At 40.2% G+C, this 18,562-nt stretch overlaps 1 protein-coding gene across 1 annotated transcript; it reads right to left on the reverse strand.

Annotated features, from left to right (window-relative positions):
• Nucleotides 1–2,203: 2,203 nt before the first annotated feature.
• On the reverse strand, nucleotides 2,204–18,210 carry mcts1 (MCTS1 re-initiation and release factor). Its single transcript, XM_068047431.1, has 6 exons — nucleotides 18,105–18,210; nucleotides 16,910–17,062; nucleotides 13,211–13,308; nucleotides 7,102–7,235; nucleotides 4,730–4,797; nucleotides 2,204–2,626 (listed from the first exon to the last, which is right to left on the reverse strand). The coding sequence occupies exons 1-6, from the start codon at nucleotides 18,113–18,115 to the stop codon at nucleotides 2,545–2,547; spliced, it is 546 nt and encodes a 181-aa protein (XP_067903532.1). The 5' UTR covers nucleotides 18,116–18,210; the 3' UTR covers nucleotides 2,204–2,544.
• Between the last annotated feature and the right edge of the window lie 352 nt (nucleotides 18,211–18,562).

The raw sequence follows: 18,562 nt of genomic DNA on the forward strand, positions 1-18,562 counted from the left end.
TCCATTATAACCCAATATTTAACTTTCTATAGAAATGGTAGCTCAGTAGCTTATGCTGTGGAGTGGTCCCATGCCATTTTATATGTAATAGAATTAAATTAAAATTCATGCTGACTCATCTTTATCTGATATTTTATTCCAAAAGCACTTTAAGTCTTACACTATATAAGCCAGCAGTCAGTTTTATGCTCCAATAAAGTACTTGCACTTTATCTTGCATGCCACACAACTACAATTTCTAAGCTGGGCAAATGTATTGTCTTTTCTCAAGGCATTTTCCCCTTCAAATTCCTCATTAAACACAATGCTTAATTTACCAATTCTGCTGTAAGCATGTCTTAAGCTAGATGTGCATGCGACCCCCGTGACCTGAGGTTTGATAATGCCATTAGTGTTACTTCCATTTTTTTTTAAAAAACACTTTCAGGCAATGCATGGTATAAAATTCTGTTAACACCACCGAGGGTGTGTCTACAGCTTTGTTCTTTGTGCTTACATTATGGATCCTCCAGTAAAAGAAACAACTACTATGCACAATTAACCCTTGCTGTCTAGTTTGAGGAACAAAGTTATAAGGCAGTTATAATTACCTAGTTGAAAGTAAAGGGAGGTGAGTGATGTGTTTAATGAAAACAGGGCTGCTTATTTTTGACAGTTTAAAAACATGCAGGGTTGATATGGAAGCTGTTCTTTTAATAGTTTAAAAATGGAATTAGCTCAATTGACATCCGAGGAAAGTCAGCATTCATAGAACACGCAAGAGACTGCTGATAGACAGGGAAAAGGAATGGTACAAATATAAGCACCAGTAGCACAAGCACAAGACTGAAAAAAGGAGGGTCAAGTTTAAAAATAGCATCAGCCTAGACACAAGGCAGAGAAAAAATAGAAACCGCATTGGTGTGCCTTTAAATTGGCAAAGCAAAACTTCAGTAATCAAGCCCACTGAATAAGATTCAACTGAATTATACCTTTACAAAGAAATACCTAATTGGCATGAGTGATTAACAGAATTGCTTGATTACCAAAGATGGTTGAAACATGTAGACAAACATCTTTGAACAGTATGATAGTTAATAAATTTTCACGAGTCAATCTGATGTATAGTGTGGATTACCCGAAACTCTGCTGCCCGTATCCTAACTCTCACCAACTCCTATTGACCTGTCGCAACTGTGCTTACCAATCTTTTTTGGCAACACTTCCATTTGAAAATTCTCATTCTTGCATTTGAATCCCTCCATGCCCTTGCACCTATTTATGTAACCTCCTCCAGCCCTACAATCTTCCAAGGTCTCTGCTCCTCCAGTTCTGGCCTATTTTAATTGCTCCACCACTGGTGTCCATGCCTGCAGCTGTCTAGGCTTTAAGCTCTGAAATGCCCTCCCTGAAACTTGACCACTTCCTCTCCTCCTTTAAGGCGTTCCTTAAAACCTACTTCTTTGTCCAAGCTTTTGCTCACGTGTCCAAGTATCTCCTTATGCAGCTCTGTCAAATTGTCAGATAAAGACTCCAGTGACAGGCCTGGAGACATTTTACTACATTAGAGGTGCTATAGAAAAGCAAGTTTAATACTGTAGAATGAATTATTTTTATTACTCAGGGATTCAAAAGATCCCACAAATAAATAGAAAATGTTGGGAACTCAGTGTGGGTCACCGGTGAGAACAGAAAATTTTTAATGGAATCAGAACAAAGATGAAGGGGAGTGAAAACAATATGGGAGAATACGTTGGTGGAAAAATAAGAAATTGCTCAATGATTTAGATGAAGCAAACTCCAGACTCAGTATCATCAATAGCAAACTGCATCTCTTATTTTTAAACCCAAGCAGGCAATGACAGTAAAAAGTGAGAGCTGCTGTATCATATATTGCTACTTTCTACCCAATATTTTACGTTATGTAGCCTAAACCAGAGTCTAATTCTTGCTTATTCTTCCGCTTTCCATAGTTTAGATCATGACCAGAGGGGCTTATCATATCCAATAAGTTTAAATGTTAACACTGATTCATTTTCAACTACTTTCAATGCTACATTATCAAATATTGTGTGGGTAAAGTAACACTAGTTTGTCTGGAGTGAGTTATTTACAGTATAGCATGTAGTCAAAGTCTAAAAATGTAACAATATCCTCCAATGGCAGAATTACAAAAATGTAATGATCTGTAAGTTTCTTTTTTTTTAAAAAAAAAGCATTGGTATAATCTTGATAATTAATTTAATGAATGTATTCAGAAATTATGCAACCATATTTGTACAAACCCACTGTCCAATCTATGATTTAACAAGTCATTGCCAAATTGCGCACGAGTCGTTTTTGCTGCATACCTTGATGTAGTTACAAGTCCTTTTGTAATTTAGACAGGTTTAGTCAGGGAGCGATAAATCCAGGACAGATGAACATAGAATTGAAGTGTTGAGTTTATACAAAGCAAAATTAATTACAATTCTTAAAATTCAACATTGCAGATGTCTACATGTCTTGCAGCTGGTCTATCAATTTGTCCCTTCTAGCAGATATCGTGCATTGCTGGCATTTGTGTTATTTGTATGTCTTCATGTGCCAGAGACCATCATTTAAATAATGCATGTTCTCAATTCCAATACCTTTGTTAACTTGTTCACTGTGGAAACAAAACAAAAATCAAAAAGGGGTTTTTACTTTATATATTTACTTCATTTTGAGTTGTTGTCTTTTTAAAATCAGCCCCCACAGTCAACCAGCCAATGAAATTAATTATGTTGCCATGACTTATATCAAAAAGCAGCTTCAATTACTTTTTTCAGTTATGTGCCTACTACAAGTTAGCAAATAGTCTAATTTGAAGGGCAAGTCCACCAAAATTCTCAAAACCAATGTTTTCTTCCATAAGTAACCCGGATTGGATGTCAAAGTGTATAATAATTCCTGCATTTTATATCAACGACTCAATGTTACATACAATGAGTTACTTTTTAAGTGCAATGACTTAGGCAAGCAAAAATCACTTTTAATCAGTCTGTCAAGTAACTACTGAGGTTAGCTGATGGTCTCTGAGGGCAGATAAGCTCGGTCAATCTGATTGCTGGTACCCCGCTGGGCATGCTTCTCCATAGGAATGTGATCGTAACTGTTTGATGGGAAGCTTTGTATACCAAAAAAGAAAACAACTGTTAATTGACACGTGGAAACAAAACTTAAGGTTATGTCAGCTCAATAAGTACGCTGAACCAACTGAAGGGTAATCATAGAGTACAGAATAGACAACTTTCTTAACTCTACCGAGTTAATTTTTATTTTTTTTTAAATGGCACCATTGGTCATGTTGTTCATTCATCTTGGAATTCCAATATTGAATCCAGTTTCAACTGATGCAATGAAAGTCTCTTCATTTTGGCTATTAACCTATTAACTGTTGGAGGTAACATTGAACAAAAAAATCTCATCAAATTGATGGAGGCTTAAAGATGCAAAGACCCATTCCTCCAACATTTGGTCAGTATCAGTCATTCTGGGTCTAGTCACGTGAGTCGCATCCTTTGAAGGCCTGTCTTATGAATGCAACCTTGTACTAATGTTTTCAGCTTCAGAGCAACTCAGTAAGCACAGAAGGCACATTTATAGATGCAGAGTAACACACCCTCTTCTCTGCCCCAATAGTATGGGCTGAATTTTAACTTTTATATCTATATTCTTTTGTAGCCTCCTTACGTCCTCTTCACAACTTACTCTCCTACCTATCTTTGCGCCATCAGAAAATTTAGCAACCATACCTTTGGTCCCTTCATCTAAGTCATTTATATAAATTGTAAAAAGTTGAGGCTTCAGCCCTGATCCCCACTCGTTACATCTTGCCAAATGGAAAAATGACCCATGTATGCCAACTGTTTCCTGGTTGCTGGCCAATTTTCTAACCATGCCGATATGCTACCCTCTACACCATGAGCTTTTATTTTTCGCAACAACCTTTGATGTTGGTGCCCTTTGGAAATCTAAGTACAGTACATCCACCAATACCCCTTTATCCGCAGCACGTTACTTCTTCAAAGAACTCCAATAAATTGGTTAAACATGATTTCCCTTTCACAAAACCATATTGACTCTGCCCGATTACCTTGAATTTTTCTAAGTGTCCTGCTATAACGTCTTTAATAATAGCTTCTAGCATTTTCTCTATGCAGCATTATATCTGCAGCACCAATCCGCTTCCCCAGAGTTGGTTGGCTGGTCGCCGGCCCGCCTCCCCCCCACACCCCAAACGCCGTTAAAACCGTAAGTATAAAGGTTGGAGACGCGTTTCAATCAGGATTAAGTTGAACTGTTTAACCTCCTAACTGACCCAAACCCATCTGTTTTTTTAAGGTTAAAATTTCCTCCCAATGTCTCAATTCCCAGCTCAGCAGAGCACCCTTCACTGTGTACCAGGCTGACATATTACAGCCTGAGAGATTGTCAATATGTGTGAAATTGAGGTCACTTTAGTTTCATGCGTCAATACCTACTAGGAACTGGACTGAGACTTTGAAACTCATTTTGATTTCTTTCCCAGCTTCAACTGGATCCCCGGGGTGAAAGGTCACTATTCAGTAAAATAAAAGCAAAATATTATGGATGCTGGAAATCTGAAATAAAAACAAGAAATGCTGGAAATACTCAGCAGGTCTGGCAGCATCTGTGGAGAGAGAAGCAGTGTTATTCAGTGTTCTTTAAACCAATAAAACACCAAAGAAAGTCAAGATATATTTACATTTTATCTGCTGGCATCTTCATAACTCCCACAGACAGGGCATGTTGTTTGCCTTCAGCCATAATAGCCTTAAGAATATTCAGTTAAGGAAAAATTCAAGTACCAAGAGTGAAATAAAAAGTTCTTACATACAAACAATAACTGAAAGGAAAAGACCTGTACTTATCTCCTCAAATAGAAAAGTAAAATGTTTAAATAAAATTGCATAAAATCTGTTCAATATTTTTCTTTTACTCTAGTTCCAATAAAGCATACCAATTATCCAATTTTAAATTCACTCAAGAATTAAATACTGTAAAAGAATTCTTCCCAATGGATTAGTTCAGAAACTATGGAACATGTGACTTGCCTAGGTGGAACAGGAGAACAGTAAAGGACAATGCAGCCGTCCTTCAGCAAGGATCAGTAATGAAGACAGTAACAAGCATCGACACTGTAGATAATTACACCCCACCCCATCAGTAGTGGCACTGAATTTATAACAGGAAAAGCTGACAGGAAATGCATGCAGAGACAAGATTTTTAATATAGTAGATTTGTCAATTGAGCAATATTTGTTTTCTTTTCAATAGTAAAATACAATTTGAACATTTGGAATTTTAAAAAAAAGTTTCTTTATAAAATTCCTGGATTATGATTCACACAGTTCTGTATTAGGGTTGATTTGCCTACTTTGTAATTTTGTGATGAATTAATAAAGCTTGAGATCTGAGTCTGGGCAGCTGTTAGACCACTACAACTGGCGTCAGTGCCTCTAGGGAAAGAAAAACAACCAGTTTTTAATGCTTCCAACTGTTATCAAGTGAACATGCATGAATCAACATCATGTGAAGACAGAATCTGGCTCCTCTGTTCTAACCTCCAAACTGAATAGCTACTCAACACTCACTATCAAGATTAACACAAATAATGATCACTTAGGTGAAGTACTGAAGGGCTACCAGTACCCCCATGAGTCAATGGATTCGGGTGGAGTCGGGGTAGGGAAATTAGGAGAGAACAAAATAGAAACCTGTAAACGTGATTAATGATCTTTATCAATCATTTGCCAACCACGTAAAACCTACATCATATCCTACGGCAAGTAACTCTCCCTAAGTAGTTCTTTGGCAGTACAGAACTTGAGAATTGCTGAAAAGAGAGACATGCTGTCAAAGCTGTTTGTCTTGCACTCATCAGGACAATCCACAAGAATACCAATGTAAGGGAAAACAACTTTATACTATTTGAGAGTGCTGATTGATTGGCAAGTAAACTCTGATTGCAGAGGCGTTGCCATAGAGAATGTGCCAGTTTACGATGACTTGACAGTTAACTGCCAAGCTTTGTTTGAAATTTAAACCAGACAGTTTGACTCTGATTGTTCAAGGCTTCGCCCTGAGGAATGAACCAGCAAATGGCGGTCACTTATTTTGTTCAGCTGAAACAGGTACAATGTTTGGACATGTTCTGTCTGCAAAGAGCAGGGCCCTGTATATTAATAGATGTAGCTTCCAGTACATGCAAATGCGCCACACTGCGAGCCCTACTGACAATCTTAAACTGGTTGTCAGCATAGTTCATAGCACACTGAGGATTATTTAGCAAATGTTGTCCAATCGCGGAATCACATCTAATATTAGACACTGTTTTGCAAGCATGGGCTTGTTGGATAGGGCCGGTGCTTGCCTGTTGCGAACAGTGGAAGGGACACGGTGTTTGATATGATCTGCCAGCCTTTGGGACGTACGGCCTATATACCTAGCATCACGTTGGCACAGAACTCATATCACATTACTCATTTGTGTGATAGGCATGGCGGATTTTTGGCTTGACAGTAGCATCCTGTTAGAGGCAAACACCACATATGTTGCTACTGCATAGTAGCAGCGTGAAACAGCTAGCTTTACCTGTTGCTCAAATTTTTGGGATACATTACCCTTCCAGGATAATTTGAGGTAGACAGGGCACTTTTCAGGGCCAAAAATGACAGCCTTAGGCCCGTTCATAAGTTTGCGTGATATACAACAAGAGATTAATACACGCGGCCCTGTTCTTTACAGACAGAAAGAACACGTACAAACATTGTGCCTGTTTCAGTTAAACAAAATAAGTGATAGCCATTTGCTGGTTCATTCCTGATGAGTGCAAGACGAAAAGCTTCCTCAACATGTCTCTATTTTCAGCAATTCTCCCTAAGTATTACCCCATTTATCACAACTTCTTCAAGGACTGGTATCTAAACAGATTAAATTGCAGATTGCTATAAAGATGATGAGATGATGAAACAATTCAATGTGCAACACACTTATAAATCAGCCTTGATAATTTTATTTTATGAAAAACAATCTATATTTGGTTTCAGGTAGGTAAACGAGTCACATCAAGGATACAACTATAGTGTCAGTGTCAGCTGGGTGAAGCTTAGCTCCGGGGGAAGTTAAACCAGGACACATGATATTGGCCCCACTAAGCACAAACTTGATAGCCCCTTTATCGACCTGTTGGTGTGGTAAGATAACGGGATCTGTGATGAAGAATTGGAGATCAATAACATTCCACTTAAACTAAACACTTCAAGTTAGCATTTTCATTACAGCCCAATTACTGTCACAAATTACATACCTCAAGTTACATTTGTGCATAAATTATACTTAAAGAATAGTTCAGACTAAGGTTCTCATATAATCATTCCAAAGAAACTTGGCAAATAAAAACTTGTCCTGTCAATTTAAGATGGCTCTTTTCAATTTTTGTCTCCTTCCATTCTGAATATTTTGACTCAGCTGGGACCTCGTCCAACTGACCATTTTTCATGAGTTTGGACAGTGAATGTCCCTGGACTATCTAATCATGGGGGTAAGGGTGGCATCACAGCTCAGGCTTAGCCTGTTCACACCCAACATTTACACATGCATGGTTTACCAGCGACCACTGGTAAAACAATCAAGAGCTGGGATCATGAAAATATACAATATGATGAAACTGATTACTAATCCAATTCCATTTTATTTTCCTCTATTTTCTTAGATGACCTCCTGTTTGTCAACCATATCAACTGGTAACGTTACAGTTAGTGGTATGAGAGGCTAGTGAGGATCTAGCCAAAAAAGGTTGAGAGCCACTGGCTTTATGCAACACAAAGCAGTGTCTTTATGCATTAGGCCATTGACGGAGCCAAAAACTGACAGTTAATGCAAAGTTTATTTAAATTGTGTCAGCATAGCTGAATTGGTAGCAAACTAAGTCATGTCAAAAAGTTGTGTTCAAGCCACAAATCAGGACTCGAGCATTTAACCTCAACTGACCATCTGCTGCAGAATTGAGAGGTTTTTTTTTTAAATTCATAGGATGAGGGCATCACTGGCTATGACAGCATTTATTGCCCATCCCTAATTGCCCTTGAGAAGGTGGTGGTGAGCCGCCTTCTTGAACCGCTGCAGTCCATGTGAGGTAGATACACCCACAGTGCTGTTAGGAAGAGTTCCAGGATTTTGACCCAGCGACAGTGAAGGAACGGCGATATAGTTCCAAGTCAGGATGGTGTGCGGCTTGGAGGGTAACTTGCAGGTATGCATTTGCTGTCCTTGTCCTTCTCGGTAGTAGAAGTCATGGGTTTGAAAGGTGCTGTTGAAGAAGCCTTGGTGCATTGCTGCAGCTCATCTTGTAGATGGTACATACTGCTGCCCCCACTGTGCATCGGTGGTGGAGGGAGTGAATGTTCATGGATGGGGTGCCAATCAAAAGGGCTACTTTGTCCTGGATGGTGTTGAGTTTCTTGAGTGCTGTTAGAGCTGCACCCATCCAGGGAATTGGTGTGTATTCCATCACACCCCTGACTTGTGCCTTGTAGATAGTGGACAGGCTTTGGGAGTCAGGAGGTGAGTTACTCGCCGCAGAATTCCTAGCCTCTGTCCTGCTCTTGTAGCCATGGTATTTATATGGATACTTCAGTTCAGTTTCTGGTCAATGATAGCTCCCAGGATTTTGATAGTGGGGGATTCAAATAATGCCATTGAATGTCATGGGGAAATAGATTCTCTCTTGTTTGAGACAGTCATTGCCTGGCACTTGTATGGTGCAAATGTTACTTGCCACTTATCAGCACAAGCCTGGATATTGTTCAGGTCTTGCTGCATTTCTACATGGGTTGCTTCAGTCCCTGAGGAGTCACGAATGGTGCTGAACATTGTGCAATCATCAGCGAACATCCCCACCTCTGATCTTATGATGGAAGGAAGGTCATTGATGAAGTAACTGAAGATGGTTGGGCCTAGGACACTACCCTGAGGAACTCCTGCAGTGATGTCCTGGAATTGAGATGATAAACCACAGACAACCATAACCATCTTCCTTTGTGCTAGGTATGACTCCAACCAGCGGAGAGTTTTCCCCGATTCCCATTCACTCCAGTTTTGCTATGGCTCCTTGATGCCAGACTCAGTCAAATGCTGCCTTGATGTCAAGGGCAGTCACTCTCACCTCACCTCTCGAGTTCAGCTCTTTTGTCTGTGTTTCAACCAAGGCTGTAATGAGGTCAGGAGCTAAGTGGCCCTGGCGGACCCCAAACTGAGCATCACTGAGCAGGTTATTGCTAAGCAAGTGCCGCTTGATAGCACTGTCGACGACACCTTCCATCACTTCACTGATGGTCGAGTAGACAGATGGGGCAGTAATTGGCCGGGTTGGACTTGTCCTGCTTTGTGTGTACAGGACATACCTGGGCAATTTTCCACATTGCCAGGTAGATGCCAGTGTTGTAGCTGTACTGGAACAGCTTGGCTTGGGGCGCAGCTAGTTCTGCTGCATTAGGTGCTAGAAGGTGGTGCTATCTTCTTTAGATGAGATGCAAAACTGAGATCTTTTCTGCTTGTTCAAATGATGTAAAAAGCAGTAAAAGATGGTACAGTTAATATTCCGGAAGGATATAAAAAGGGATCAAAATGTTTTCTCCATCCAAACTAATTGGTTGTTCATTAGATTGTATGATTTCCATTGATGTACAGAGGAGACAAATTTACTGGGCCATTAAGCAAAGCTCCCTCAATAACTATGACGGAACAGCTTGGTAAAAGGCTTGACCTGAACATGCCACGCCTTGTCCAGAACTGGGATTTCCCACTTGTCCTTGTAGGGCACAAAGCCCTCTATAATGGGAGTTCCTACTCCCCCATCCCCTTTGGCACCAACTTTATATCTGGAGGCTGGAATGCTCAATAAGATGAGGTGCATCAGCCTCTAGAAGGATGTGGACACCACCAGTTTGAGAGATTGGGGGAGTCAGAGGTCCAAGTGCTGGAGGCAGCCTGAACCCTGGAAAGGAGTGGAATTTATTTTCAAAATTTTTTTATTGACTCCCTTGCCAGTAGATCTTTCATTGTGTTTTTTGTTAGTCTTTCATGGGATGTGGGCGTCACTGGCAAGGCCAGCATTTGCTGCCCATTCCTAATTGCCCTAGACAGCTGAGTGGCTTGTTCGGCCACTTCAGAGGGCAGTTAAGAGTCAACCACATTGCTATGGGTCTGGAGTCACAAGAAGGCCAGACCAGGTAAGGACAACAGATCTCCTTCCCTGAGGGACATTGCTGAACCAGATTGGTTTTTACAACAATCGGTAATAGTGCCATGAAACTATTGAGACTAGTTTTCAATTCCAGACTTTATTATTAATTGGATTTATTAATTAAATTTAAATTCCACCAGCTGTCATGGTGGGATTTGAACCAGTGTCCACAGGGCATTAGCCTGGACCTCTGGAATACTACTTCAGTGACATTACCACTATGCCACCATCTTCCTGAATGTCTTCTGGGAAGGAGGTAGGTAGACAGATACCCAAATGCACCCTGCGCATTTTGGGGTCCAAACTAATCTCTTTCATTAGCAATTAAACGAGTACTATTTAAAATATGATTTTTACCACAGTGACTTTTAATTTTATGTATTTTAGTCAACAGCATGAATCAGTTTGCCAGGATCTTGTAATACAAGGCAGCTGATCAATGTTCTAGAGGAAAACAATTTTAAGTTCCCCTTTCCTTTGATTAAATATTCGTGCTATAGCTTTCATGTTCCCCACTCTTCAATAAATGTTGATAACTAGTGAGTTTTTATTTTATTCATTCGTGGGATGTGGGCAGCATTTATTGCCAAACTCTAAATGCCCTTGAGAAGGTGGTGGCGAGCTGCCTTCTTGAACTGCTGCAGTCCTTGGGGGTGCATGTACACAAAACAGTCCTTCCAACAGCACTGTTGGTGTACCTGCACCCCAAGGAGTGCAGCGGTTCAAGAAGGCAGCTCACCACCACCTTCTCAAGGGCATTAGAGATGGGCAAATGCTGGCCTATGCAGTGACGCCCACATTCCCACAAACAAATAAAAAGTTACTTTCAGACCTGAGAAGCTAAATGGGTGTTGATAAATCGCTGCTTCAATAAAGCTGGAAAATAGACATTCCAATATTGTTGCAGCTTGATTTCAAACATAACCAAGAATAAAGATGGCGATGAAACTAAGATATTAATTATGATCTATATGCACTCATGTGATTAAATGACAGGTACTGATTGGAGAACACGTCAAGTGTGATGCACAGGTGGCAGATCCATTACGCTGACGACTGCCAATAAAGGAACTGTGTACATATGCAAGCATGCATGAGTAAGGTTATTTTATTTTCTAGTTAATCTGTATCAGGAGAGCCAGAAGGAATATGTTGGACTGTGCAGAATTTTTTCGCACTAACTCCACAACAGTCTGTGGAATTATGCTGCACCTAATGGGACACTGTCCCACAGACTAGTCAAGCAACAGCCTGACACAGTCATACTCACAGAATCATACCTTACAACCAATGTTCCAGACTCCTCCATCACTATCCCTGGGTATGTCCAATCACAATGGTGACTGCACGGCACAGTAGGATGCAGTGGCTCTGGGAGTCCTCAACATTGACTCTGGTCTCCAAGAAGTCTCATAGCATCAGGTCAAACATGGGCAAGGAAATCTCCTGCTGATTATTGACTGCCCTCCTACAACTGATGAATCAGTACTCATCCTTAACAAAATTGATGTCAATGGGAATCGGGGGGAGAGCTCTCCACTGGCTGGAGCCATACCTAGCACAAAGGAAGATGGTTGTGCTTGTTGGAGGCCAATCACTTCAGCCCCAGGACATCGCTGCAGGAGTTCCTCGGAGTAGTGACCTAGGCCCAACCATCTTCAACTGCTTCATCAATGACCTTCCGTCCAACACAAGGTCAGAAGTGGGTATGTTCATTGATGCTTGCACAGTGTTCAGTAACATTCGCAACTCTTCAAATACTAACAGTCCATGCCCGTATGCAGCAAGACCTCAACAACATTCAGGCTTGGGCTGATGAGTGCTAAGTAACATTCAAGTGCCGGGCACTGACTATCTCCAACAAGAGGGAATCTAACCATCACCGCTTGACATTCAACAGTATTACCATCGCTAAATCCCCCACTATCAACATTCTGGGGGTCACCGTTGACCAGAAACTGAACTGGACCAGCATATAAATACTGTGGCCACAAGAGCAGGTCAGCAGCGAATAACTCACCTTCTGACTCCCCAAAAGCTTTTCCCCTATCCACAAGTCAGAGTGTGATGGAATATGCTTGCTTGGATGAGTGCAGCTCCAACAATGCTCAATAAGTTCAACATCATCCAAAGCAAAGTAGTCCACTGGATTGGCACCCATCCACCACCTTAAGCATTCACTCCCTCCACCACTGGCACACAGTGGCAGCAGTATGTACCATCGAGAAGATGCACTGCAGCGACTCACCATGCTTCCTTCCACAGCACCTTCCAAACCTCCGACCTCTACCACCTAGAAGGACAAGGGCAGGAGATGCTTGGGAACACCTTCAAGATCCCCTCCAAGTCACACACCATTCAGACCTGGACTTATATTGCCATTCCTTCACTGTCAGCGGTTCAAAATCCTGGAACTCCCTCCCTAACAACACTGTGGGTGTACTTACACCACAAGGACTGCAAAAGTTCAAGAAGGGGGCTCACCATAACCTTTTTACAGGCTATTAGGGTTGGGCAATAAATGCTGGCCTTGCCAGCGATGCCTACATCCCATGAAGAGTCAAAGAAAACACTTAACATTGCCTCCAAGAGGTGGTCTCAGAACACCTATCTTTAGTGCACTCAGATGTCAGACTGATGACCCAACTCCCACATTATGAATCCACTTCATGAGTAATCCAGGTCTTCAAAGAATAATATTGTACTAACTCACTGTTAGAAGTCTCTTCTACAAGGACTAAATTTCTTTAATCAAAATTTGGAAAAATATAAAACCATATAGAAAATCATGTTGCAGCCATTCTCTTATAATAATCGTACAACTCTGGAAGTAGCTTTTTAAAAATTATAATACAAATAGGGAAAGATAGCATTATTCCACAAAGTAATTATAAGTGAGTTTACTAGTCTTTCAAATACACTTAAAAGCAGTCAACCTACACTTGTGAAGTAATCGTAAGGTTGGGTAGAAAGGTCCCTCCCTCTGTCTGAAGAACAGCAATTCTCCATTAACAGTCAGGATCTCTATATGTTCATGGCTGCAAACAGAGAATAGGAAAATGGAATATTAGGCTCTCAAGTTATGGTTAAAAAAACAAATGATGCCCATGTTACTTAAATTGTTCTGTAATTTGTAAAATAATCAGGTTTTTTTCCTTCAGAAAAATGTTGACAAATAAAAATGACATTTTCTATAATTTGTTAAATTATAGCATTTAGAATATTAAGTATTTATTCAAGTGTTTATCTCATACTTATATTTGCATAATCCCTTATTAAATTACAACATTTCAAAGCATTTTTCATCTAATTAATTACTTTTTGAAGTGCAGTGACTGTTTCATGTCAGCAGCCATTCTACATCAGCAACATGCCGTTTACAGCAATGAGATGAACAACCAGTTAATTTGTTTTTTCGCTGGTTGGAAGGAAGAATGATGGCCAGGCCACCAGGAAAGCCTTCTAATTTTTTGTTAATATTATAGTGGGATCATAGGTACTTGAAACACTGGAACAGGGAGGCGTGACCATGGCCTAAAATCTCAGCCAAAAGATCGCATCTTTGACAATCCAGCATTCCATCATTGATACACGACAATATAAGTCTAGATTATGAGTCAAATCTCAATTTTTTGACCCAGAAATTAAAGTTCTACCAAATGAACCAAGTTGACAACTCTGAGAAGCTTCTGAAGCATGTTACGGGTTCTTTCTGTATGAGGACTTGTGTAATTTAGTTCAGTATTGTGTGCACAGATTCTTATTCCTTTTATGCAGCAAGAGCTGGCATAAATTTGGACTTTACCACTTCAATTCCACCTTGGTATAAAAACCAAGGTGCAGTACTGCCTTTCGTTTTTTGTTAAATCAGTGCGATAAATACAAGGAGGAGGATTTCTTCCACTCCTCTCCTACAGGCACCATCTCACACTGAGATACGGTTCCATGGACATCGACAGCCCAATGCATTGAACACAAGGGTCATTTCTTTTTTTCAATCCCCTTTCCACAAATGTTGTGCTTATCATTATGAAAGCGCAGTAGTACTGGGGAGTAGAACATTTTCTACTTTGAGAACACTGTGTTAGCATTAAGTACTCCGACTAAGCACTGACAATAGGTTTGGGCAGCTGTTTAGCAATAAAGGGTATCAGGATCCTGTTCTCACTCTACTTCCACACAAACACACTTTCCAGCAGGGGGCCACTGGATCATGATTGGGAATCTTGGCTGATGTATTCTTCTGTGCAGAGGCGAGGAAACGTCAACTTTTTTTTTATTTAGAGATACAGCACTGAAACAGGCCCTTCGGCCCACCGAGTCTGTGCCGACCAACAACCACCCATTTTATACTAACCCTACAGTAATCCCATATTCCCTACCACCTACCTACACTTGGGGGCAATTTACAATGGCCAATTTACCTATCACCTGCAAGTCTTTGGCTGTGGGAGGAAACCGGAGCACCCGGCGAAAACCCACACGGTCACAGGGAGAACTTGCAAACTCCGCACAGGCAGTACCCAGAATAGAACCCGGGTCCCTGGAGCTGTGAGGCTGCGGTGCTAACAACTGCGCCACTGTGCCGCCCAACTGTAGCATCCCAACTGCTGCCTTGGCTGAGAGCAACACAGATCAGGAATCAAATATAGGAACCTCATCTATATGGCATAGTGCTGTGCTGGACGACACCTTAACCCATTGGCCACAAAGCAGCTAAATTTAACAATTTACACTCCCAATATTAAACCATCAAATTCAGATTGTTGGGTACCTTACCCTTAAATGCATAATAAAATCTAAGATGCAACTGAAGACAGAGCAACACAAACAATGCACTGCTATTTACTGGCAAATAATGAATATGTAGGGTTGATCATGTCAATAAGTATCGTAAACATTTTCCACAATTCAAAATAACTGCGCTATTTTCTTCACCCATTTTAATTTTCCCTTCTCCATTTCCTTTCCCTTCTTGGGAGGGTTTCAATGATATCATAAACACTGCTAAACAATAAGTAGATTCTAAGTGATAATCCTCATGCACTGTGTTGTCACCAGATTTCAGTAAACTGCAATAGCAAGAGCGAGGAATATGCCTACTTAACCTGAGTAACAAAATAATAGATTTTAAACCTTCAAATTTTGTGTCTGATGAGCATTTTGAGTCATGTAACATTAAAATAAAGCACTGAATGTTGCACATATAACATTCGTGCCTGAGCAACTTAAGGTGACGTATTAAAGAATATCACATAACATTAAAGTGCTCTAGCTTAAGTGCAGAATTCAAATCCCCAGAAGTGTGCAGTATACATATCTAGTTGCGAAGACTAATGGGACCATCCTAGAAATGGAGGCAATTTAAAGGAGAGCTATAAAAGCAAGGTCTGGTGACAGAAGAGCCATGACAAATTACTTCAAAAATTATAGATCTTTAGACTCAAAAAGAGACATCTCAGAGGGGACCTTATAGAAGTACACAAGATACTTAAGATTGAGAAAGTTAACTTAACAGTACAGCAATATGTTGCAGCAGCATGACCACAGAACTAACTTAAATCATATCAGGAATAAATTTTTTGCACAGGCAGTAATCAACAGTTGATGGATGGACAGCCAGGTAAGGATGTTGAGGTCAGGATACTGGCTATATTTAAGAAACAACTACATGCTATAATAAGACAATGTCAGACAACTTTCAGAATACCCAACGGATTATGTGACCTTCTTCATCTGAACTTATCTTGTGATCTTGCAATATTTCCTTCAGTATACTACTACTAAAATGTCAAATCTACTGACAAAACTGATTTACATGGCAAAAATTGTATCAAATTTAGAAATATTATGAAGATGATTCTGTGCAATAAAACCAAGCTAATAATAAATAGAACATTTATTTTTTTCTGTAAACAATAGGGATATGAAAACTGGACTTTGAAAATTGAAGTAGGGAGGCTACTGGAAGTGTTTCGAGTTATGGTGCTACAGGCATATATTGAAAATTAATTGGACAGAAACAATGATGACAGAAATAGCGCAAGAAAGACAGAAATAATTATAAGAAAAATAATACTGTTACAGAGTCAGAGAGATACAGCACTGAAACAGGCCCTTCGGCCGACCGACTCTGTGCCGACCATCAAACACCCATTTTATACTAATCCTACATTAATCCCATGTCCCCTACCACATCCCCACCTTCCCTCAATTCTCCTACCACCTACCTACACACTAGGGGCAATTTACAATGACCAATTTACCTATCAACCTGCAAATCTTTGGCTGTGGGAGGAAACCGGAGCACCCAGCGGAAACCCACGCGGTCATAGGGAGAGCTTGCAAAACTCCGCACAGGCAGTACCCAGAACTGAACCCGGGTCGCTGGAGCTGTGAGGCTGTTTTTTGGGAGTCACCAACAACAGTTGCTTATATCTGGAAAAAAAATTGTAAAAGATCAAAAGGCAGTTAAAGAATGTTGCTGGGAAATGGGATGGATTGAGCAGGTACAACGGAAAAAAAATCACTTGCATAGGCACTGCAAGTATGGAGTGCAGAGAGAGAGAGAGAAAAGAGAAATATCATTTAATAATTGAATTTTTTTTATATTTAGAATATGAACAAGCTAAATTGTACCATTTTACTATTTTTACAGGATCCTTCTTTGGCATGATTTGATTCAACCATGGCTCAATTACTGGAAACTGATCCACCAACTGATTTTTAATGCCTTTAATAACAGATGTTTTCAGCTGGATGCAGTTTGAAACATTTTCCTTTTCATCAAATCTGTTAAGATAGAAAACAAATGAGTCATTCTCACAGCTTAGGTTTTCTAAAACATAAAAGACACACTCCATTCATATTCCAAACAGATACAATCATTTGGACACCATATACACACATTGTTTCAAAATTGTTCTTTCCCTCTTTCCAAAGATGCTGACTTTGCTGAGGTTCATTACCACAACTGCCAGTATCGATCCAGTACCTTATGCAAGTGGTTGTTCTTCATGCATGAACTAGACACTGAGTGTCAGCAGCCAAAGTGACCGCAGAAGACATCGCAGTCATGCCCAAAACACACCATTTGGGGTTACCGGATAAATCCAGCAGCAGGAGCCCTCACCAATGCCACACACCCACATTAACATAGACTACAGTACATCTCAGTAACAACCCTACCACTGCCATTAGCTAAATAAGGATTGACTGGTGCTGGAACTCAAGACTTTCCTGGTCTCGATTGGCTCAACTGCATCCAAAATAAACTCACTATGCCATCTGGTAAGAAGATGCATTAAAAAAATATTTCTAACTGTCATCGACCTAAAACGTTAACTCTGTCTCTCGCTCCACAGATGCTGCATTTTCCAGTATTTTTGGCTTTTATTTCAGATTTTCAACATCCGCATTATTTGGCTTTTGTTTGAGAAAAGGATCATATCCATTTCAATAATTTGGAATTATTCAATACGTGATCTGGAAACCAAAAAAAATGGGAAACACCTTTTCACGAAGTCAGCTTGTAACACTGTAGACATACATCCATGTTTTTTGCTGAAAAAGGGGGGGGGGAGGGGGGAAGAGGGAGAAAAATAACTCGATAAAATCCGACACGAAAAGTTACAAGGCCGAGGACAGCCCGACAATCCTGAACTTGATTGCATTAATGAAAATACATTTATCACGGATGATGGGGAAATAACCATTAAAACCAAATGCAATAAATTAAAGGAACAAGTTCGAACCAGCATAAGGAATCTGAATATCACAAGACGATTATTTCTGATAGGAAAATAGAAGCAACAATATGAAATGAAAAGCTCACTTCTTAAACATTGTGCAGCTTCCTGAACTACTAACTCCACGAGGCCCAACAGGAAATATAACTTCTTACGGCAGGTCGCAACTACATAACAAATCACAGCAATTGCCAAAAAATGGATTCTTCTTTGAATTTTCAACGGAGTTACAACCATAGAGGGCAGTAAAGCAGCAAATAATTCCAACTTATCCAAAAAGCAAAATACCCTACAGAATAATCACAAAGGACAATGAATGAATGAAATATCAGTATATATTTTTTTCTATTCTATTTGTGATATTTGTAATTTTGAAAATTATATATATACTTTTTCAAAGTTATCCTGTCCTCTGGGCAAGGCTGTTCCACTACTGCACTCTCTCTCTCTTTGGCCTCCTTGTCTCGAGAGACAAATGGTTAAGTGCCTGGAGGTGGTCAGTGGTTTGTGGAGCTGCGCCTGGAGTGGCTATAAAGGCCAATTC

The sequence above is a fragment of the Heterodontus francisci genome, chromosome 15 (genome assembly GCF_036365525.1).
Source record: "Heterodontus francisci isolate sHetFra1 chromosome 15, sHetFra1.hap1, whole genome shotgun sequence".
Lineage (NCBI taxonomy): Eukaryota > Metazoa > Chordata > Chondrichthyes > Heterodontiformes > Heterodontidae > Heterodontus > Heterodontus francisci.